The 25197-nt window shown below is 47.7% G+C and overlaps 1 protein-coding gene across 3 annotated transcripts in view; it reads right to left on the minus strand.

The window, feature by feature from the left end:
- The window catches only part of LOC112251992 (E3 ubiquitin-protein ligase RNF13-like), a 97461-nt gene that overhangs the window by 57373 nt on the left and 14891 nt on the right, over positions 1 to 25197 (minus strand). For all 3 annotated transcript variants that reach the window (XR_006083569.1, XM_042322913.1, XM_042322914.1), the window contains exon 3: positions 25078 to 25158. Coding sequence is in view for 2 of the 3 variants with exons in the window: in XM_042322913.1 (XP_042178847.1) it covers positions 25078 to 25158 (81 nt within the window). In the remaining variant the exon portion in view is untranslated. The remainder of the gene's footprint in view (positions 1 to 25077; positions 25159 to 25197) is intronic.

Here is a 25197-nt window from a genome sequence, read left to right on the forward strand (position 1 = left end):
AGAGCACCAGAGAGTGGGGAGGGAGGGAGGGAGAGCACCAGAGAGTGGGGAGGGAGGGAGGGAGAGCACCAGAGAGTGGGGAGGGAGGGAGGGAGAGCACCAGAGAGTGGGGGGAGGGAGGGAGAGCACCAGAGAGGGGGAGGGAGGGAGGGAGAGCACCAGAGAGTGGGGGAGGAGGGAGGGAGGGAGAGCACCAGAGAGGGAGGGAGGGAGGGAGAGCACCAGAGAGGGGGAGGGAGGGAGGGAGAGCACCAGAGAGGGGGAGGGAGGGAGGGAGAGCACCAGAGAGTGGGGAGGGAGGGAGGGAGGGAGAGCACCAGAGAGGGGAGGGAGGGGAGGGGGGGAGGGAGAGCACCAGAGAGTGGGGAGGGAGGGAGGGAGAGCACCAGAGAGTGGGGAGGGAGGGAGGGAGAGCACCAGAGTGGGGAGGGAGGGAGGGAGAGGAGAGGGGGAGGGAGGGAGAGCACCAGAGAGGGGGAGGGGAGGGAGGGAGAGCACCAGAGAGGGGGAGGGAGGGAGGGAGAGCACCAGAGAGGGGGAGGGAGGGAGGGAGGGAGAGCACCAGAGAGTGGGGGGGGAGGGAGGGAGGGAGAGCACCAGAGAGTGGGGAGGGAGGGAGGGAGAGCACCAGAGAGTGGGGAGGGAGGGAGGGAGAGCACCAGAGAGTGGGGAGGGAGGGAGGGAGAGCACCAGAGAGTGGGGAGGGAGGGAGGGAGAGCACCAGAGAGTGGGGAGGGAGGGAGGGAGAGCACCAGAGAGTGGGGAGGGAGGGAGGGAGAGCACCAGAGAGTGGGGAGGGAGGGAGGGAGAGCACCAGAGAGTGGGGAGGGAGGGAGGGAGAGCACCAGAGAGGGGGAGGGAGGGAGGGAGAGCACCAGAGAGGGGGGGAGGGAGGGAGAGCACCAGAGAGGGGGGGAGGGAGGGAGGGAGAGCACCAGAGGGGGGAGGGGGGGAGGGAGAGCACCAGAGAGTGGGGGGAGGGAGGGGGGAGGGAGGGAGGGAGAGCACCAGAGAGTGGGGGAGGGAGGGAGGGAGAGCACCAGAGAGGGGGGGAGGGAGGGAGAGCACCAGAGAGTGGGGGGAGGGAGGGAGAGCACCAGAGAGTGGGGAGGGAGGGAGGGAGAGCACCAGAGAGTGGGGAGGGAGGGAGGGGAGAGCACCAGAGAGTGGGGGGAGGGAGGGAGCACCAGAGAGTGGGGAGGGAGGGAGGGAGACCAGAGAGGGGGAGGGAGGGAGGGAGAGCACCAGAGAGGGGGGGAGGGAGGGAGAGCACCAGAGAGGGGGAGGGAGGGAGGGAGGGAGGGAGGGAGGGGAGGGAGGGAGAGCACCAGAGAGGGGGGAGGGAGGGAGAGCACCAGAGAGGGGGGGGAGGGAGGGAGAGCACCAGAGAGTGGGGAGGGAGGGAGAGCACCAGAGAGGGGGAGGGAGGGAGCACCAGAGAGTGGGGAGGGAGGGAGGGAGAGCACCAGAGAGTGGGGAGGGAGGGAGGGAGAGCACCAGAGAGTGGGGAGGGAGGGAGGGAGAGCACCAGAGAGTGGGGAGGGAGGGGGAGGGAGAGCACCAGAGAGTGGGGGGAGGGAGGGAGGGAGAGCACCAGAGAGTGGGGAGGGAGGGAGGGAGAGCACCAGAGAGTGGGGAGGGAGGGAGGGAGAGCACCAGAGAGTGGGGAGGGAGGGAGGGGGAGAGCACCAGAGAGTGGGGAGGGAGGGAGGGAGAGCACCAGAGAGTGGGGAGGGAGGGAGGGGGAGAGCACCAGAGAGTGGGGAGGGAGGGAGGGGGGGGAGGGAGAGCACCAGAGAGTGGGGAGGGGGAGGGAGGGAGAGCACCAGAGAGGGGGAGGGAGGGGGGAGGGAGAGCACCAGAGAGTGGGGGGGAGGGAGGGAGAGCACCAGAGAGGGGGAGGGAGGGAGGGAGGGGGGAGGGGGGAGGGAGGGAGAGCACGGGGGGAGGGAGGGAGGGAGAGCACCAGAGAGGGGGGGAGGGAGGGAGGGAGAGCACCAGAGAGGGGGGGGAGGGAGGGAGGGAGAGCACCAGAGAGTGGGGAGGGAGGGAGGGGGAGGGAGGAGCACCAGAGAGGGGGGAGGGAGGGAGGAGGGAGGGGAGGGAGGGAGGGACCAGAGAGGGGGGAGGGAGGGAGGGAGAGCACCAGAGAGGGGGGGAGGGAGGGAGGGAGAGCACCAGAGAGTGGGGAGGGAGGGAGCACCAGAGAGTGGGGAGGGAGGGAGCACCAGAGAGTGGGGAGGGAGGGAGGGAGGGAGAGCACCAGAGAGTGGGGAGGGAGGGAGGGAGGGAGGGAGGGAGAGCCAGAGAGTGGGGAGGGAGGGAGGGAGGGAGCACCAGAGAGTGGGGAGGGAGGGAGGGAGAGCACCAGAGAGTGGGGGGAGGGAGGGAGAGCACCAGAGAGTGGGGAGGGAGGGAGGGAGAGCACCAGAGAGTGGGGAGGGAGGGAGGGAGAGCACCAGAGAGTGGGGAGGGAGGGAGGAGGGGGGAGGGAGGGAGGGAGAGCACCAGAGAGTGGGGAGGGAGGGAGGGAGAGAGCACCAGAGAGTGGGGAGGGAGGGAGGGAGGGAGAGCACCAGAGAGTGGGGAGGGAGGGAGGGAGAGCACCAGAGAGTGGGGAGGGAGGGAGGGAGGGAGGGAGAGCACCAGAGAGTGGGGAGGGAGGGAGGGAGAGCACCAGAGAGTGGGGAGGGAGGGAGGGAGAGCACCAGAGAGTGGGGGGAGGGAGAGCACCAGAGAGGGGGAGGGAGGGAGGGAGCACCAGAGAGGGGGAGGGAGGGAGGGAGGGAGAGCACCAGAGAGGGGGAGGGGAGGGAGGGGGAGGGAGAGGACCAGAGAGGGGGGGAGGGAGAGGGGGAGAGGAGAGACCAGAGAGGGGGAGGGGGAGGGAGGGAGGGAGAGGACCAGAGAGGGGGGAGGGACCAGGGGGGAGGGAGGGACCAGAGAGGGGGAGGGAGGGAGGGAGGGACCAGAGAGGGGGGGGAGGGAGGGAGAGGACCAGAGAGGGGGGAGGGAGGGAGGGAGGGACCAGAGAGGGGGAGGGAGGGAGGGAGGACCAGAGAGGGGGAGGGAGGGAGGGAGAGGACCAGAGAGGGGGAGGGAGGGAGGAGGACAAGAGAGGGGGGGAGGGAGGGAGAGGACAAGAGAGGGGGGGGGAGGGAGGGGACAAGAGAGGGGGAGGGAGGGAGAGGACCAGAGAGGGGGGGAGGGAGGGAGAGGACCAGAGAGGGGGAGGGAGGGAGAGGACCAGAGAGGGGGAGGGAGGGAGAGGACCAGAGAGGGGGAGGGAGGGAGAGGACCAGAGAGGGGGAGGGAGGGAGAGGACCAGAGAGGGGGAGGGAGGGAGAGGACCAGAGAGGGGGGGAGGGAGGGAGAGGACCAGAGAGGGGGGGGGAGGGAGAGCACCAGAGAGGGGGAGGGAGGGAGAGGACCAGAGAGGGGGAGGGACCAGAGGGGGGAGGGAGGGAGAGGACCAGAGAGGGGGAGGGAGGGAGAAACCAGAGAGGGGAGGGAGAGAGACCAGAGAGGGGGGGAGAGAGAACCAGAGAGGGGGAGGGGAGGGAGAGACCAGAGAGAGGGGAGGGGTAGAGAGAACGAGAGAGGGAGGGAGGGAGAGAGAGGGGGTAGAGAGAACGAGAGAGAGGAGGGGAGAGAACAAGAGAGGGAGGAGGGAGAGAGAGGGGGGTAGAGAGAACGAGAGAGAGGAGAGAGGAGGAGGGGGGGTAGAGAGAATGAGAGAGGGAGGAGGGAGAGAGAGGGGGGTAGAGAGAACGAGAGTGGGGGGAGGGAGAGAACAAGCGAGGGGGAGGGAGAGAAAAAGAGTGAAAGTGAGTTTGGCTGGTAAACTTGGTTTGAGATGGGTAGCCATATTGGCAATCCTTGGGTTATAATGCTATTTTCAAGGGAATATCAGTGGCAACATTGGCCAAAATGGTAACATCTATAGCCCCAGTGAGTCAGACTCCACAAGGTGTGATCCACAGAGCACTGTGCTGATGGCACCCAGCAGGTCCTGCAGCTCTGGAGTCTCGGATCTGCCTCGGGCATGACTCAGCCTGTCAGAACACAGCCAGAGAGGCAGGCCTAATTTCAGGGCCTGATGCTATCCAATTACACTGAGGTACTGTTCAAGTGTTTCCATTCAGGGAGAGGTGTTTCTTCAGTGAGTGAAACGTTCATTACATTGCAGACAGAAATGTAATGAATAGAGCCGAATGACACAATTCTCTTCTACAAGACAGATAATCATATCTGTTCTGCACATTCTATTTCTATCTGAATATTCTGTAATGTTGTGCCCATCTTGAACAAACTGCTGCTCTCCAGTGTTTTGTCCCACTGGCTTCACAGTAACCAGCAGTAGCCAGCTGGCTTCACAGTAACCTCACGCCAGCCGGCTTCACAGTAACCTCACGCCAGCCGGCTTCACAGTAACCTCACGCCAGCCGGCTTCACAGTAACCAGCAGTAGCCAGCCGGCTTCACAGTAACCAGCAGTAGCCAGCCGGCTTCACAGTAACCTCACGCCAGCCGGCTTCACAGTAACCTCACGCCAACCGGATTCACAGTAACCTCACGCCAACCGGATTCACACCTCACGCCAGTTCAACCCTCACGCCAGCCGGCTTCACAGTAACCTCACGCCAGCCGGCTTCACAGTAACCAGCAGTAGCCAGCCGGCTTCACAGTAACCAGCAGTAGCCAACCGGCTTCACAGTAACCTCACGCCAGCCGGCTTCACAGTAACCTCACGCCAGCCGGCTTCACAGTAACCTCACGCCAACTGGTTTCACAGTAACCTCACGCCAACCGGCTTCACATTTAGACATTATCAAATCAATAAATCTGGTTATCACATTTCCTTGCACTATTAAAGGCTGCAAAATGTAACATAGAAATGTGTTATAGATCTGTAATTCTCATTGAAAAGACAGATCTGTTCTATGTGCGCTATTTCTATGCTTCCCGTTCTTAAGTTTAGTCGAGTCTTTTACTTTCGGCTTTTGTATGCAACTGATCTTTCTCAGCGGTTTAGATGGTACAATGACTCTCAACACTACATACTTGCTTGTTTTGTCACAAACTGAAATTAGATGAACCATTAGAATTTTAGCAACCAGGAAACGGCAGAGCGATTTCTGCATAGCGCTTCTTAAATACAGTGTAACTGCACATCCTATCAGGTGTGAGTGCAGATGGTTGCCCGGGGTGACAGGCTGAGAGAGAGAGGGTTGTGTCCCAAATTGTTATTTATTTATCTTTATTTAGCACCCTCATACTACTCCTTCTCTGTTCCGCGGGTGATGTGGAGGTAAACCCAGGCCCTGCATGTCCCCAGGCTCCCTCATTTGTTGACTTCTGTGATCGTAAAAGCCTTGGTTTCATGCATGTCAACATCAGAAGCCTCCTCCCTAAGTTTGTTTTACTCACTGCTCTAGCACACTCTGCTAACCCTGATGTCCTTGCTGTGTCTGAATCCTGGCTCAGGAAGGCCACCAAAAATTCAGAGATTTCCATACCCAACTATAACATCTTCCGTCAAGATATATCTGCCAAAGGGGGAGGAGTTGCAGTCTACTGCAGAGATAGCCTGCAAAGTAATGTCATACTTTCCAGGTCCATACCCAAACAGTTCGAACTACTAATTTTGAAAATTACTCTCTCCAGAAATAAGTCTCTCACTGTTGCCACCTGCTACCGACCCCCCTCAGCTCCCAGCTGTGCCCTGGACACCATTTGTGAATTGATCGCCCCCCATCTAGCCTCAGAGTTTGTTCTGTTAGGTGACCTAAACTGGGATATGCTTAACACCCCGCCAGTCCTACAATCTAAGCTAGATGCCCTCAATCTCACACAAATCATCAAGGAACCCACCAGGTACAACCCTAACTCTGTAAACAAGGGCACCCTCATAGATGTCATCCTGACCAACTGGCCCTCCAAATACACCTCTGCTGTCTTCAACCAGGATCTCAGCGATCACTGCCTCATTGCCTGTATCCGCTACGGAGCCGCAGTCAAACGACCACCCCTCATCACGGTCAAACGCTCCCTAAAACTTCTGTGAGCAGGCCTTTCTAATCGACCTGGCCCGGGTATCCTGGAAGGACATCGACCTCATCCCGTCAGTTGAGGATGCCTGGTCATTCTTTAAAAGTAACTTCCTCACCATTTTAGATAAGCATGCTCCGTTCAAAAAATGCAGAACTAAGAACAGATACAGTCCTTGGTTCACCCCAGACCTGACTGCCCTCGACCAGCACAAAAACATCCTGTGGCGGACTGCAATAGCATCGAATAGTCCCCGTGATATGCAACTGTTCAGGGAAGTCCGGAACCAATACACGCAGTCAGTCAGGAAAGCTAAGGCCAGCTTCTTCAGGCAGAAGTTTGCATCCTGTAGCTCCAACTCCAAAAAGTTCTGGGACACTGTGAAGTCCATGGAGAACAAGAGCACCTCCTCCCAGCTGCCCACTGCACTGAGGCTAGGTAACACGGTCACCACCGATAAATCCATGATTATCGAAAACTTCAATAAGCATTTCTCAACGGCTGGCCATGCCTTCCGCCTGGCTACTCCAACCTCGGCCAACAGCTCTGCCCCCGGCAGCTCCTCGCCCAAGCCTCTCCAGGTTCTCCTTTACCCAAATCCAGATAGCAGATGTTCTGAAAGAGCTGCAAAACCTGGACCCGTACAAATCAGCTGGGCTTGACAATCTGGACCCCCTATTTCTGAAACTATCCGCCGCCATTGTCGCAACCCCTATTACCAGCCTGTTCAACCTCTCTTTCATATCGTCTGAGATCCCCAAGGATTGGAAAGCTGCCGCAGTCATCCCCCTCTTCAAAGGGGGAGACACCCTGGACCCAAACTGTTACAGACCTATATCCATCCTGCCCTGCCTATCTAAGGTCTTCGAAAGCCAAGTCAACAAACAGGTCACTGACCATCTCGAATCCCACCGTACCTTCTCCGCTGTGCAATCTGGCTTCCGAGCCGGTCACGGGTGCACCTCAGCCACACTCAAGGTACTAAACGATATCATAACCGCCATCGATAAAAGACAGTACTGTGCAGCCGTCTTCATCGACCTTGCCAAGGCTTTCGACTCTGTCAATCACCATATTCTCATCGGCAGACTCAGTAGCCTCGGTTTTTCGGATGACTGCCTTGCCTGGTTCACCAATTACTTTGCAGACAGAGTTCAGTGTGTCAAATCGGAGGGCATGCTGTCCGGTCCTCTGGCAGTCTCTATGGGGGTACCACAGGGTTCAATTCTCGGGCCGACTCTTTTCTCTGTGTATATCAATGATGTTGCTCTTGCTGCGGGCGATTCCATGATCCACCTCTACGCAGACGACACCATTCTATACACTTTCGGCCCGTCATTGGACACTGTGCTATCTAACCTCCAAACAAGCTTCAATGCCATACAACACTCCTTCCGTGGCCTCCAACTGCTCTTAAACGCTAGTAAAACCAAATGCATGCTTTTCAACCGTTCGCTGCCTGCACCCGCATACCCGACTAGCATCACCACCCTGGATGGTTCCGACCTTGAATATGTGGACATCTATAAGTACCTAGGTGTCTGGCTAGACTGCAAACTCTCCTTCCAGACTCATATCAAACATCTCCAATCAAAAATCAAATCAAGAGTCGGCTTTCTATTCCGCAACAAAGCCTCCTTCACTCACGCCGCCAAGCTTACCCTAGTAAAACTGACTATCCTACCAATCCTCGACTTCGGCGATGTCATCTACAAAATGGCTTCCAACACTCTACTCAGCAAACTGGATGCGGTATATCACAGTGCCATCCGTTTTGTCACTAAAGCACCTTATACCACCCACCACTGCGACTTGTATGCTCTAGTCGGCTGGCCCTCGCTACATATTCGTCGCCAGACCCACTGGCTCCAGGTCATCTACAAGTCCATGCTAGGTAAAGCTCCGCCTTATCTCAGTTCACTGGTCACGATGGCAACACCCATCCGTAGCACGCGCTCCAGCAGGTGTATCTCACTGATCATCCCTAAAGCCAACACCTCATTTGGCCGCCTTTCGTTCCAGTACTCTGCTGCCTGTGACTGGAACGAATTGCAAAAATCGCTGAAGTTGGAGACTTTTATCTCCCTCACCAACTTCAAACATCAGCTATCTGAGCAGCTAACCGATCGCTGCAGCTGTACATAGTCTATTGGTAAATAGCCCACCCATTTTCACCTACCTCATCCCCATACTGTTTTTATTTATTTACTTTTCTGCTCTTTTGAACACCAATATCTCTACCTGTACATGACCATCTGATCATATATCACTCCAGTGTTAATCTGCAAAATTGTAACTATTCGTCTACCTCCTCATGCCTTTTGCACACATTGTACATTGTATATAGACTCCCCCTTTGTTTTCTACTGTGTTATTGACTTGTTAATTTGTTTATTCCATGTGTAACTCTGTGTTGTCTGCTCACACTGCTATGCTTTATCTTGGCCAGGTCGCAGTTGTAAATGAGAACTTGTTCTCAACTAGCCTACCTGGTTAAATAAAGGTGAAATAAAAAAAATAAAAAAAATCTAGGCAAGTCAGTTAAGAACAAAATTCTTGTTTACAATGACGGCCTACACCGGCCAAACCTGGACAATGGCTGGGACAATTGTGCGCCGCACTTTGGGACTCCCAATCATGGCCGGTTGTGATACAGCCTGGAATGGAACCAGGGTCTGTAGTACTGAGATGCAGGGTCTTAGACTGCTGTGATACAGCCTGGAATGGAACCAGGGTCTGTAGTACTGAGATACAGTCTGGAATGGAACCAAGGTCTGTAGTACTGAGATGCAGTGTCTTAGACCGCTGTGATACAGCCTGGAATGGAACCAGGGTCTGTAGTACTGAGATGCAGTGTCTTAGACCGCTGTGATACAGCCTGGAATGGAACCAGGGTCTGTAGTACTGAGATGCAGTGTCTTAGACCGCTGTGATACAGCCTGGAATGGAACCAGGGTCTGTAGTACTGAAATGCAGGGTCTTAGACCGCTGCGCCACTTGGGAGATAAAATGGCACCCACCCTATTCCCCATATACACAGTGGCCTATAAGGCCCGGTCAGAAGTAGTACACCATGTCGGCATTAGAGTGCGATCTGGGACGCAGCTGAGCTGTAAATTGCTGTGGGATTGGGTGGGGGTGGGGCCTTGACTCAGCACCAGCTACAGCCAGCGGTGAACGTTTTACTGGAGGAGCTTGAGTTCAGTCTCAGGAGACATGCCAGTGCCTAGAACTTCAAAACAGACCCAGACTTCCTGCATTGCCAGTACTTTTCTCTGTGTGTGTACCTTACACTGCTAAGACTGTGTGTGTGTGTGTGTGTGTACCTTACACTGCTAAGACTGTGTGTGTGTGTGTGTGTTCTGAATGGCAGCGACACAGCTCTTACAAGCTGCCACATTGAGGTCAATCTCTCCAAATAAAAAAGGATGATCAATGAAAGAGTCAAACGTATAAAAACATACCATCAACTTCCCCAGAGGATGGACAGCAACTCTTATGTACAGGTAAGTGTCCAAATGAAAAGGTAACACCAACATAGTGTCTTTATAGGGGCGTTGGGTCACCACCAGCCAACCAGAACAGTTTCAATGCACCTTGGCATAGATTCTACAAGTGTCTGGAACTCTATTGAAGAACTCATAGTGTCTGGAACTCTATTGAAGAACTCATAGAGTGTCTGGAACTCTATTGAAGAACTCATAGAGTGTCTGGAACTCTATTGAAGAACTCATAGAGTGTCTGGAACTCTACTTGAGGGATGCGACGTCATTCTTCCACAATAAATTCCATCATTGGTGTTTTTGTTGATGGTGGTGGAAAACGCTGTCTCAGGTGCCTCTCCAGAATATCCCATTAGTGTTCAATTGGGTTGAGATCCGGTGATCTGGTACACCCTTTAAAACCTCCTTCGGTTCTCTGAGACTCCTCCTTCAAAGTCAAAGATCTTTTATTCTAGCCAAAATAAATGGGCAACTGGGCATTTTTATACATGTAAGTATGATGGGATATTTAATTGCTTAATTAACTCAGGAACCATACAGGTGTGGAAGCAACTTCCTTTCAATATGCTTTGTATCAATCCTTTACTCAAGTGTTTCCTTTGATGTTGTCAGTCACTCCGAAAGCTCGTTCCATTCTTGATTTGATACAAAGAGGTAGTGAAGAACTGGCAATGGAAGCCGATACATGGTCTACTTTATATTGATTCCTGTTTCAAAAAGGAACAGACTGTAAATCTCCATGGATACAAAGCCTGCTATGACATCACTGCCTCACATTTTCACCTGGCTCAGAACAAGCTACAATAGCTCCCCCTGTTGGCAATGGACCCACAAAAACACCCACAAGGAAATGCCAAAACACACCTCTGTACAAAGCACAGTATACTTGAGGGAAAATACAATTTTAAAAAAAGACATTTTTTTAAACGTTATTTTTTTTAAAGTTTAACAACAGATTGTTCTTCCTCCTCCTGCACCGCGGGATTGCCTAGTGGTCGTAAAACCTAAAATCAGACTGATTCAAATACTATTTGAAAAATACTTGGGAGTGTTTTCTTTGGCCTGACAGATTATGAATATTACAATATTGAAACTATTTGATTATGTGATTTAAAATGGAACAAACTCAATCAAGCACAGATTAAGACAGTACTTGAACCCAGGTCTATACCTAATCCCAGTCCGTAAATGTCACTTAACGCAGACCCCGTTTATGGATAAGAGGAAAAACAGAGGAATTATTAAATATAGTCTCCAGTTTGTGCAGTTTTAAGCAGATTAAAATGAATGAATCTAAAAATCAGATTAGTAGAGAAGGTTTCATAGATACACTGCACACAAAGAGGAGCCGCTCAACGAATTCAACTGTGTATTGAAAAATGGCTAAACCCCTCAATCTCATATGTTACAATGAAACTACTAAGCACATACACACTAAGCAGATGACATGACAAGGATCTAACATGGAAGGGTATTTGTAGACGGCACAAAAAAAATGGGAACTAAAACCAGCCGAGCCAAACATTTTATCTAGGAAATCAACTAATATCGGCACCCAGAAACATATCAACTTCTCAATTTTAATGTTGATTTGTCACATGAAATAAGGAATCAAGTGGAACATTTTTACAGCCCAAAACTGGGTTGTAAAATTTGATACAGAACAATAAAGTGCTATTTTCTGAATGGGGTCTACGTCCCAGATGGCACCCTATTCCCTATATAGTGCCCTACTTTTGACCAGGGCCTACTTATTTTCCACCATAATTTGCAAATAAATTCATTAAAAATCCTACAATGTGATTTTCATGATTTCTTTTCTCCAATTTTGTCTGTCATAGTTGAAGTGTACCTATAATGAAAATTACAGACCTCTCATCTTTTTAAGTGGGAGAACTTGCACAATAGGTGGCTGACTAAATACTTTTTTGCCCCACTGTATGTATGTATGTATGTATGTATGTATGTATGTATGTATGTATGTATGTATGTATGTATGTATGTATGTATGTATGTATGTATGTATGTATGTATGTATGTATGCATGCATGTATGTATATATATATATATATATATATATTTAATATATATATTATATATAATAAATATATATTAATATTAACATATATTATATATATATAGTGTATATATTATATATATTAATATATATATTATATAGAATATATGTTAATATTATATATATAATATATATATTATATATATATATATAATATTAATATAATATATATTATATATATAATATTAACATATATTCTATATAATATATATATTAATATATATAATATATACACTATATATATAATATATGTTAATATTAATATATATATTTTATATATATATTAATAATATAACATATTATATATATATATGTTATATTATTAATATATATATAATGTTATATTATTAATATATATTATATATATATAATGTTATATTATTAATATTAACATATATATATATAAATAATATAACATATTATATATAATATGTTATATTATTAATATATATAATATGTTATATATTAATATATATATATATATATATATATATATATATATATATATATATATATATATATTAATAATATAACATATTATATATATATATATATATTAATAATATAACATATTATATATAATATGTTATATTATTATATATATATATATATATATATAATATGTTATATTATTAATATATATATATATATATATATATATATATATATATATATATATATATTAATAATATAACATATTATATATATATATATGTTATATTATTAATATATATATATATATATATATATATATTAATAATATAACATATTATATATAATATGTTATATTATTAATATATATAACATATTATATATAATATGTTATATTATTAATATATATATATATATATATATATATATATTAATAATATAACATTATATATATATATATATATATATATATATATTAATAATATAACATTATATATATATATATATATATATATATATATATATACACACATGTTTTTTTTTTCTTTTTTTACAATTGTTAGAATTTTCCTTCCACTTTGACCAAGTATTTTGTATAGATTGTTGACAAAAAAATCAATTTTAATCCCACTTTGTAGCACAACAAAATGTGGAAAAAGTTAAGGGATGTGAATCCTTTCTGAAGGCCCTGTAGCTGTGTGGACTGGAAATGGGTCAGCATGATCTTTGCCTTGGAAAGATGTGTACATAGCCGCATCCCAACTCCAAAGCCACAGGCCGAATCCAGCTACTGCCCTTCAGCTTCCCAGGCCACTCCCCCTCCTGCATCCCGAGCCAGACATGTGACAGGATATGACACCATATGACACCGTGCTTCATGTCCCTGCTAAAAGCCAGTCACTGTTCCGTGAAGTTCCCCCCCAGGGCAATTATCTGCTGCTTCATCACTAATTGAACAAAGCCCTACCCCAAATAAACTGGGTAGAGACTCTTGAGACTATTTTTATTATCCTTCCTCAACTAATCACAGATCTGACATGACTTGATAGGAGTAAATCAGCAGTTCCATCACATAGCCTACAGTATTCTAGTCATGTTAGATTAGTGATTAGACTACCCCAAAGTATGGAGGAATAACATATTTCAAAGTAAACCAGGCCTAATCGAACACCAGTTTCTGCAACCTTTGCTTGGCAGCATAAACCATCCCAGGTCACGCTGCTATCGATGTTCAGTCTATATTTTGTAAGAAGAGTGGAAGTGAGAGTCCTGTGCTTCCCATGAGGAACACGCCATTGCCTACCCGTTGACCAAATGAAAAGAGGAAGGAGTGTATTCAGGGGAATTCCTACCGATGTAGATAGAACCAAGCTGACAGACAACAAGTTATTTTTCAACATGATACATTTCAATTAGAAAGTTCTGTTACATCCTCTTGAACAGACACGAGATTTAGCGGGAAAACCTCTGTTCATGACACACAGTGTTCTATAAGAGAACATCAGGACTCGGCTACATTTTCCCATCAGTACTATTATTGCCTTTAGTACTATTTCACCCTTGAGGGAATGGCTGGCGCACATGCGCTTCACACACTTTCCTTGTGTGTAAGAGATTAATGTTCCCAGTTGTCCCATTTGGGACACACGGCTAGTCGTACACTGTGCCATTTCGTGGCATGGGAGGGGTGTGGTTCCATTGAAAGAAAGCCCAGACTGAGGCACACTGGGAAATCATGGGAGACAAGCAAGCTGGTAAGTGTCTTGTGATTCTGGGACAAACTGCAGGCTCCATTGTAGGATGGAAGGTTTGTTCCATCAGCACTGCAATCCCCTGGGACATGGACGCTGCTGCAGTTCATTCCTAAACATTCTTCTCTCAGTTCTTCCATAGTTCACTAGCCTTCACAGGGACTGGAGAGGTGAAAGCAATAAGATAATAGTAGTGGTGTTCCATAGAGCTACAATCAGCAGTTGAAACAATAACAAAGCTAACTCACCGCCCCTGTTTTAGTAAAAAAAAAGCTGAGGGGTGGTGCTGGAGAAATGTACCCACTCAAATTCATAACCAAGCTATGGATGTAAGGACTGGCCATCCATTATATCAAAATTATAGTTTTAACCATGTTTTGAAGCTATACGAAGTGTTTGTAAACATCGTAAATGTAAACAAACATTGGAGTAAAACAAGCTATACTTTATGTTCTGATGGGAGACAACAGTTGAACTAAGCTCATGAGGCATTTATAAGTTACATTCATCAAGAATCACTGGGTACATATCATTACTTTAAAAAAGTCCAAATGGACGTATAAACTACAGATTGTCCCTTTAAGCACCAAACAGAAGAAGTGGGTTCTGGGTCAGTGCACCCGACTGCACAGATAATCACTGGAAAGTAGACCGAAACATGGTCGACAAGCCACATTTACCAAACAGTTTGTTAACACAGCAGGACAAGTTACTGTCCAAACACTGACAGCATGCCACCGGTACAACAGGCCGACCTGCCGAAGCCAAATGGCAGCCGAACTAACATGTATGAGACCATATTGTTTTTACAAGATGGAACAATAATGGAACAAGATGTCAAAAGTGACACGATGAGCTCTAGGGTGTGGGCTGCCACGCCTGCCTTGCTCAAAGCGCCGCAGTGCATCCACACAGACGCTGGCAAAGAGTTCAAACGAGTGGGTGAAGTGGCTTAGCTCCAGCTGGGGGGGGTTGGTAGAAGTAGAGCTGGGAATTGCCAGGGACCTCACAAAACAATATCACAATACTTCTGTCTGCTGCGGAAGGACAAGAGCGTTTTAAAATCAGTCATGGAAATAAAAGTGCTCACTATTTAAAAGGAGTTTTGGCGCATATAACTATCGATTTTTCAGAACACATTTTATTTGTCACATGCTTCGTAAACAACAGGTGAAGACTAAGAGTGAAATACTTATGGGCCCTTCCCAACAACGCAGAGGGAATTTTTTTATTTTATTTTTTTTAAATCAACAACTGAGCTTAACCAATCCTGTGAACGGGTTAGACAACTCGATGTTTCAAGGGTCTCCACCGAGCTAGGTATATCTACTTTTAGTTTTAATGCACCGTATTGCTGGAACAAAATCAAAAGATGCTCTGGTGCCGTTGAAAGCAATTGAAAGTATTGCTTGGTGACTTATTATTTGTGGACAAATTTAACGATTTGTTTTATTTGTGCTTGACACAGTCTTCACGACTGTGCTGGTGTGTGTGGACCATGATAGGTCCTCAGTGATGTGGACACCGAGGAACTTGAAGTTTTGACCCGCTCCACTACAGCCCTGTCGACGTGGATAGGGGCGGACTCACCCCTCCATTTCCTGTAGTCCACGATCAGCTCCTTTGTCCTGATGATGTTGAGGGAGAAGTTGTCTTGGCACCACACTGCCGGGTCACAGACCCCTTCCCTCTAGGCCAGAGATGGGCAACTTTGTGGGGTGGGGCCCACAAAAAAAACTGAAATCATGAGGGGCTGCAGTTGCTCACGGGTCTGCATACCCCCCCATCGCCCCATGAAACGGGACGGTCTAAAGTTATACTGTTACACTAGCGAAAGTGTCCTGTAACTTAGCATCCGCTTCGTCGAACCACTTCTGTATTGAGCGCATCACTGGTACTTCCTGTTTTTGCTTGTAAGCAGAAATCAGGAGTATAGAGTTATGGTCATATTTGCCAAATGGAGGGCGAGGGAGAGCTTCATATGCTTTGTACGAGTGTAGGTGATTGAGTTGAGTTTTTTCGCCTCTAGTTGCACAAATGACATGCTGGTTAAAATGAGGTAAGACGGAATTCAGTTTCCCTGCATTGAAATCACCGACCAATAGGAGCGACACCTCTGGATGTACATCTTCTTGTTTTGCTTATGGCCCTATACTGCTCGTTGAGTGCAGGCTTAGTACCAGCATTGGTTTGTGGTGGTAAATAGACAGCTACAAAAAAATATAGATTAAAAACTCTTGGTAAATAGGACGGCTTATCAACATATCATGAGGTATTCTCCATCACTAGGGAGGAGAAGTACAGAGGTGAAGTGAGAGACAGTAAATAGGAAAGAGAGAAAAAAAAGGAAATGGATTGCTTGGAAAGAGAGCGAAACAGAAAAAACGATGAAAAAGAGAATGAGAGAGTAGGCCTTTAAATTACTCAGCTTTCATTACCCCGATGCCTTATGTAAGTAAGAATGGCAGGCTGCGCACACAGACGTGACCCCTGCTCTTCACCAGCCCACCCCCTGTCCCAGCCCACCCCCAGTCCCAGCCCACCCCCAGTCCCAGCCCACCCCCAGTCCCAGCCCACCCCCAGTCCCAGCCCACCCCCAGTCCCAGCCCACCCCCCACTCACCCTACCGTCCTAGCCCAACCCCCACCTACCGTCCTAAGCCACCCAATCCTAGTCCACCCCCCACCCACTATCCTAGCCCAACCCCCACCTACCTTCCTAACCCAGGTAGCTGCGAAGAGTGGCACGGGTTACCCCGTTGCGCCAGCCAGTGCTTTGGCCCATCAGACAGCCACCAGGACTTCAGTATGTCCAACCAGGAACGAAGCCCCGAGCTCCAGCCAACCTTGCAGCCCCCAGCATGCTAGTACATCAAGCAGCTGCCAGAGTTGGATCTAGCCACCCAAACCGATTGCATGACGGGCATCCATTCACATGCCCAGGTCGGCGCCGGAACGAACCCGACCACCGTGGCCACAGCCACACCCAGTCCTATTCAACCTCCAGTCAGCCAAACCGACACCAGTGCTGCAGCCAGACCAGCAACTGCCACGGCCCAAGCCTGCCCCGCGACAGCTACAGAGGCCCAAATTGTTCCAGCACCTGGCCCAGCTCCACTCCGCAACCTGCAGGACCAGATCCACAACCGCCAGTGCCCGAGCCAGCCCCTCAATAGACACTCGAGCAGACACACCAGCTGGTGTCTCTCCTGGACCAGACATCACCGGATTCAACACCGGTGCTAATCCCTACACTACCCTCTGCCCTCCTCGCAGACCTGCTTGGCCTGGATCTGACACCCAAGCGGACTCTACAGCCAGAGTCCCAGTCGGCGTCCAATCTAGCTCCTTAGACTTCACCATCTCTCCTAGACCTGCCAGCATCAAAACCAGATCGCAGTTCTGATCTCGATGTCCACTGCCGTTCCGGGGGACCAGTTCAGCACCAACCTGGATCTATCATCCACTCCACCTACTGACGCCTCAGCACCTGACCCAGCTCCACTCCTGAGTCTGTCATCCAGACCTGGAGACCTCCAGCAGCATGGACACGGACTGTCCCCACTCCTGCTGGACGACCCTGCCTCATGGACATCATGATCGCCTTGTCCCTCCATCCATTTCCACCGAAGGGTGACCTTGTCCCTCCATCCATCCATTTCCACCGAAGGGTGACCTTGTCCCTCCATACATTCCACCGAAGGGTGACCTTGTCCCTCACTACCCACTCCAACCATTCCCACCAAAGGGGTGACTACATGGGGATGTGGGACATTCCTCATTACCCAGTGCCCTACAACCACCGGCCTTCAAGGGGAGGCCAAGGGGACAGACACACAGCCACGCTCGCAAAAAAGGACTTTACTGAGGGAACATGTACTACATACATTTTGGGGGTGGCTGTACAAAACCCAATACTTTCTATTATTAAATTAAATTAAATTAAATTAAATATTCACTGAACCCCCTCTCTCTCTGGCTAGGACATAGAGACAAACTCCAGCTGTGGCAGAGGGTACCATCCCCCACCTCAGTCTGACTCCCTTGTCCAGTGGCAGAGGCCACTTCACACCTCTGTGTTAGGGAAAGCAGTCCGCTGACCTGGTCAGCCAATCACAGGCCCTATCTAATGGGGTAACGCAACCCCATTCCTACCTGCAATTTAGTTGCGAACAAGGGTGCAGAGAGACGACAGGTCAGAAGAACTCTGCAGCACCTCAACACAACTCACCACTGGACCCTTCCTACAAGGACAAGCCTCTTGCCCTGGACTTCCGAAATCACACATTATTGGTTGCATACAAATCAAATAAATGTATTTATATAGCCCTTCGTACATCAGCTGATATCTCAAAGTGCTGTACAGAAACCCAGCCTAAAACCCCAAACAGCAAGCAATGCAGGTATAGAAGCATGGTGGCTAGGAAAAACTCCCTAGAAAGGCCAAAACCTAGGAAGAAACCTAGAGAGGAACCAGGCTATGTGGGGTGGCCAGTCCTCTTCTGGCTGTGCCGGGTGGAGATTATAACAGAACATGGCCAAGATGTTCAAATGTTCATAAATGACCAGCATGGTCATATAATAATAAGGCAGAACAGTTGAAACTGGAGCAGCAGCACGGTCAGATGGACTGGGGACAGCAAGGAGTCATCATGTCAGGTAGTCCTGGGGCATGGTCCTAGGGCTCAGGTCCTCCGAGAGAGAGAAAAAAAGAGAGAATTAGAGAGAGCATATGTGGGGTGGCCAGTCCTCTTCTGGCTGTGCCGGGTGGAGATTATAACAGAACATGGCCAAGATGTTCAAATGTTCATAAATGACCAGCATGGTCGTATAATAATAAGGCAGAACAGTTGAAACTGGAGCAGCAGCACGGTCAGATGGACTGGGGACAGCAAGGAGTCATCATGTCAGGTAATCCTGGGGCATGGTCCTAGGGCTCAGGTCCTCCGAGAGAGAGAAGGAGAGAATTAGAGAACGCACACTTAGATTCACACAGGACACCGAATAGGACAGGAGAAGTACTCCAGATATAACAAACTGACCCTAGCCCCCCGACACAAACTACTGCAGCATAAATACTGGAGGCTGAGACAGGAGGGGTCAGGAGACACTGTGGACCCATCCGAGGACACCCCCAGACAGGGTCAAACAGGAAGGATATAACCCCACCCACTTTGCCAAAGCACAGCCCCCACACCACTAGAGGGATATCTTCAACCACCAACTTACCATCCTGAGACAGGGCCGAGTATAGCCCACAAAGATCTCCGCCATGGCACAACCCAAGGGGGGGGGGCGCCAACCCAGACAGGATGACCACATCAGTGAATCAACCCACTCAGGTGACGCACCCCTTCCAGGGACGGCATGAGAGAGCCTCAGTAAGCCAGTGACTCAGCCCCTGTAATAGGGTTAGAGGCAGAGAATCCCAGTGGAAAGAGGGGAACCGGCCAGGCAGAGACAGCAAGGGCGGTTCGTTGCTCCAGAGCCTTTCCGTTCACCTTCCCACTCCTGGGCCAGACTACACTCAATCATATGACCCACTGAAGAGATGAGTCTTCAGTAAAGACTTAAAGGTTGAGACCGAGTTTGCGTCTCTGACATGGGTAGGCAGACCGTTCCATAAAAATGGAGCTCTATAGGAGAAAGCCCTGCCTCCAGCTGTTTGCTTAGAAATTCTAGGGACAATTAGGAGGCCTGCGTCTTGTGACCGTAGCGTACGTGTAGGTATGTACGGCAGGACCAAATCAGAGAGATAGGTAGGAGCAAGCCCATGTAATGCTTTGTAGGTTAGCAGTAAAACCTTGAAATCAGCCCTTGCTTTGACAGGAAGCCAGTGTAGAGAGGCTAGCACTGGAGTAATATGATCACATTTTTTGGTTCTAGTCAGGATTCTAGCAGCCGTATTTACCACCAACTGAAGTTTATTTAGTGCTTTATCCGGGTAGACGGAAAGTAGAGCATTGCAGTAGTCTAACCTAGAAGTGACAAAAGCATGGATTAATTTTTCTGCATCATTTTTGGACAGAAAGTTTCTGATTTTTGCAATGTTACGTAGATGGAAAAAAGCTGTCCTTGAAATGGTCTTGATATGTTCTTCAAAAGAGAGATCAGGGTCCAGAGTAATGCCGAGGTCCTTCACAGTTTTATTTGAGACGACTGTACAACCATTAAGATTAATTGTCAGATTCAACAGAAGATCTCTTTGTTTCTTGGGACCTAGAACAAGCATCTCTGTTTTGTCCGAGTTTAAAAGTAGAAAGTTTGCAGCCATCCACTTCCTTATGTCTGAAACACATGCTTCTAGCAAGGGCAATTTTGGGGCTTCACCATGTTTCATTGAAATGTACAGCTGTGTGTCATCCGCATAGCAGTGAAAGTTAACATGTTTTCGAATAACATCCCCAAGAGGTAAAATATAGTGAAAACAATAGTGGTCCTAAAACGGAACCTTGAGGAACACCGAAATTTACAGTTGATTTGTCAGAGGACAAACCATTCACAGAGACAAACTGATATCTTTCCGACAGATAAGATCTAAACCAGGCCAGAACTTGTCCGTGTAGACCAATTTGGGTTTCCAATCTCTCCAAAAGAATGTGGTGATCGATGGTATCAAAAGCAGCACTAAGGTCTAGGAGCACGAGGACAGATGCAGAGCCTCGGTCTAATGCCATTAAAATGTCATTTACCACCTTCACAAGTGCCGTCTCAGTGCTATGATGGGGTCTAAAACCAGACTGAAGCATTTCGAATACATTGTCTTCAGGAAGGCAGTAAGTTGCTGCGCAACAGCCTTTTCTAAAATTTTTGAGAGGAATGGAAGATTCGATATAGGCCTATAGTTTTTTATATTTTCTGGATCAAGGTTTGGCTTTTTCAAGAGAGGCTTTATTACTGCCACTTTTAGTGAGTTTGGTACACATCCGGTGGATAGAGAGCTGTTTATTATGTTCAACATAGGAGGGCCAAGCACAGGAAGCAGCTCTTTCAGTAGTTTAGTTGGAATAGGGTCCAGTATGTAGCTTGAAGGTTTAGAGGCCATGATTATTTTCATCATTGTGTCAAGAGATATAGTACCAAAACACTTGAGCGTCTCTCTTGATCCTAGGTCCTGGGAGAGTTGTGCAGACTCAGGACAACTGAGCTTTGAAGGAATACGCAGATTTAAAGAGGAGTCCGTAATTTGCTTTCTAATAATCATAATCTTTTCCTCAAAGAAGTTCATGAATTTATCACTGCTAAAGTGAAAGTCATCCTCTCTTGGGGAATGCTGCTTTTTAGTTAGCTTTGCGACAGTATCAAAAAGGAATTTCGGATTGTTCTTATTTTCCTCAATTAAGTTAGAAAAATAGGATGATCGAGCAGCAGTAAGGGCTCTTCGGTACTGCACGGTACTGTCTTTCCAAGCTAGTCGGAAGACTTCCAGTTTGGTGTGGCGCCATTTCCGTTCCAATTTTCTGGAAGCTTGCTTCAGAGCTCGGGTATTTTCTGTGTACCAGGGAGCTAGTTTCTTATGAGAAATGTTTTTAGTTTTTCGGGGTGCAACTGCATCTAGGGTATTGCGCAAGGTTAAATTGAGTTCCTCAGTTAGGTGGTTAACTGATTTTTGTCCTCTGGCGTCCTTGGGTAGACAGAGGGAATCTGGAAGGACATCAAGGAATCTTTGTGTAGTCTGTGAATTTATAGCACGACTTTTGATGTTCCTTGGTTTGGGGTCTGAGCAGATTATTTGTTGCAATTGCAAACGTAATAAAATGGTGGTCCGATAGTCCAGGATTATGAGGAAAAACATTAAGATCCACAACATTTATTCCATGGGACAAAACTAGGTCCAGCGTATGACTGTGACAGTGAGTGGGTCCAGAGACATGTTGGACAAAACCCACTGAGTCGATGATGGCTCCGAAAGCCTTTTGGAGTGGGTCTGTGGACTTTTCCATGTGAATATTAAAGTCACCAAAGATTAGAATATTATCTGCTATGACTACAAGGTCCGATAGGAATTCAGGGAACTCAGTGAGGAACGCTGTATATGGCCCAGGAGGCCTGTAAACAGTAGCTATAAAAAGTGATCGAGTAGGCTGCATAGATTTCATGACTAGAAGCTCAAAAGACGACACGTTTTATACACACGTTTAGCAGATGTTATTGCGGGTGTAGCAAAGTGCTTGTGTTCCTAGCTTCAACAGTACAGTAACATCTAACAATACACGATACATATTTCTATATACAGTAATATCTAACAATACACACAAATCTAAAAGTAAAATAATGGAATTAAGAAATATAGAAATAAGGTCTAGCATTGTGGGAGTCTGGAGTATAAAATACATTACCGGTCAAAAGTTAGGCCACACCTACTCATTCAAGGGTTCTTCTTACATTTTGGACAATTTTCTACCTTGTAGAATAATAGCGAAGACATCAAAACTATGAAATAACACATATGGAATCATGTAGTAACCAACACAAAGTGGTAAACAAATCAAAGTAAATTTATATTTGAGATTATTCAAAGTAGTCACCCTTTGCCTTGATGACAGCTTTGCACACTCTTGGCATTCTCTTAACCAGCTTCATGAGGTAGTCACCTGGAATGCATTTCAATTAACAGGCGTGCCTTGTTAAAAGTTAATTTGTGGAATTATTTCCTTCTTAATTAATGCGTTTTGAGCCAATCAATTGTGTTGTGACAACGTAGCGTTGGTATACAGAAGATAGCCCTATTTAGTAAAAGACCAAGACCATATTATGGCGAGAACAGCTAAAATAAGCAAAGAGAAATTACAGCCCATCATTACTTTAAGATATGAAGGTCAGTCAATGCGGAAAATGTCAAGAACTCACCCAGCCTCAGAAATTGCAGCCCAAATAAATGCTTCACAAAGTTTAAGTAACAGACATCTCAACATCAACTGTTCAGAGAAGACTGCGTGAAATCAGGACTTCATGGTTGAACCACTATTAAAGTACTCCAATAATAAGAAGAGACTTGCTTGGGCCAAGAAACATGAGCAATGGACATTAGGCCGGTGGAAATGTGTCCTTTTGTCTACTGAGTCCAAATATGAGATCATTGGTGGTTTGCGCTTTGTAGGACTATCATTTGTCTTTCAACAGGACAATGACCCACCACACCGACAGGATGCTCTCAATGGTGCATCCTGAGCCTGAAGAAGCTTTTCACCTTCTACACTGCAGCCCCGTCAATGTGGATGGTCCACGATAAGCTCCTTCCTTTTGTTGACATTGAGGGGATGGATATTTTCCTGGCACCACTCTGCCAGGGCCCTCACCTCCTCCCTGTAGGCTGTCTCGTCATTGTTGGTAATCAGGCCTACAGTTGTTGTCTGCAAACTTGATGATTGAGTAAACAGGGAGTACATGAGGGGGCTGAGCACCCAAACTTGTGGGGCCCCTGTGTTAAAGATCAGCATAGTGGAGGGGGGCGGCCTGTCAGTCCAGGACCCAGTTGCACAGGGCGGGGTTCAGACCCAGGGCCCTGAGCTTAATGATGAGCTTGGAGGGTACTATGTTGTTGAATGCTGAGCTGAAGTCAATGAACAGCATTCTTACATCGGTAATCCTCTTGTCCAGATGGGTTAGGGCAGGGTGCAGTGCAATGGCGTTTGCATCATCCGAGTTCAGTTACCTTTGCTTTCTTGGGTACAGGAACAATGGTGGACATCTTGAAGCATGTGGGTACAGCAGACTGGAATAGGGAGAGATTGAATATGTCCGTAAACACTCCAGCCAGCTGGTCTGCACATGCTCTGAGGACGCGGCTAGGGATGCCGTCTGGGCCGGCAGCCTTTTGAGGGTTAACACGCTTAAATGTCTTACTCATGTCGGCCACGGTGAACGTGAGCTCACAGTTCTCGGGAGAGACCCATATCCGTGGCACGGAGTTATCCTCAAAGCGGGCGAAGGCGTTTAGCTTGTCCGGGAGCAGGACGTCGGTGTCTGTGACGTGGCTGGTTTTCCCTTTAGAATCTGATTGTCTGTAGACCCTGCCACATACGTCTCCTGTCTGAGCCGTTGAACTGCGACTCCACTTTGTACTGACGTTTTGTCTGTTTGATTGCCTAACGGAGATCATAACTACACGTTGTATTCCACCATATTCCCAGTCACCTTGCCGTGGTTATAAATGCGGTTGTTTGCTCTTTCAGTTTCGCTAAACGTGTGTTCGTGATTTTATGGTCATTCATGGTCAATTACACCAAAAACCTCCAGTAGTCTATCCTACTTCCTGTTTGTCGTGATCGTCGGCGCACCGGGACAGTTGCACCTATATCTAAACGGGCACCTCTATCGGAGTTCACCACCAATTAATGATGCTCTTTTTCAATGGACGTTTCAACAAGAGACCGAAATGAACGATTCATCATGGACGTTTCAACAAGAGACCGAAATGAACGATTCATCATGGACGTTTCAACAAGAGACCGAAATGAACGATTCATCATGGACGTTTCAACAAGAGACCGAAATGAACGATTCATCATGGACGTTTCAACAAGAGACCGAAATGAACGATTCATCATGGACGTTTCAACAAGAGACCGAAATGAACGATTCATCATGGACGTTTCAACAAGAGACCGAAATGAACGATTCATCATGGACGTTTCAACAAGAGACCGAAATGAACGATTCATCATGGACGTTTCAACAAGAGACCGAAATGAACGATTCATCATGGACGTTTCAACAAGAGACCGAAATGAACGATTCATCATGGACGTTTCAAACAGAGAGGCTAGTGAGAGAGCAAGGCAAGCATAGCGATGGAAAACAAGCTCTTCACTGGGGACGACGACAATGGCCTGGCTTAGAAGTGCAGACATGAGTCAGCCCTGTTGCCAGCTGTGTGTGGGTCAACAATGAGTGGGCACCTCACAACCCATGACCTCATTCTCATTAGAAAGCCATGGTGATCTTGCTGCTACACATTCACAACACAGTGCACTTTACTGTAGTTCCAGGTTGGCCACTGGCCCACAACTGGGCTCACTACTAATCTGCATCCCAAAATGCATCATATTCAGTGCATACACTTTGACCATAGAGAGAAAGAGAAACTATACATAGTGTATATCATTGGTTATATTTTAACTAGTGTCAATAGCAGTAAAAAAAAACGACAGGGTATATGTAACGGTCGACTCATCGAGTCCGTGTAATGAACTGCAGGGATTTGTAAGCCCGTCATTAAACATTGGCATTTGCCGGAAAGAAAATGACCCTTGTTGTACCCACCTTGAGTCCATCGCTGGGCAGCCGGTACCCAAACCGTGCAGGCAGGTCATCAAAATTACCTGTTTTGTTGTCAAATGTGTACTGAAAGAGAAAAAAAAGAATACAAATCACATCACGTGG

This window comes from Oncorhynchus tshawytscha, linkage group LG06 (assembly GCF_018296145.1).
Source record: "Oncorhynchus tshawytscha isolate Ot180627B linkage group LG06, Otsh_v2.0, whole genome shotgun sequence".
Taxonomy (NCBI): Eukaryota; Metazoa; Chordata; class Actinopteri; order Salmoniformes; family Salmonidae; genus Oncorhynchus; species Oncorhynchus tshawytscha.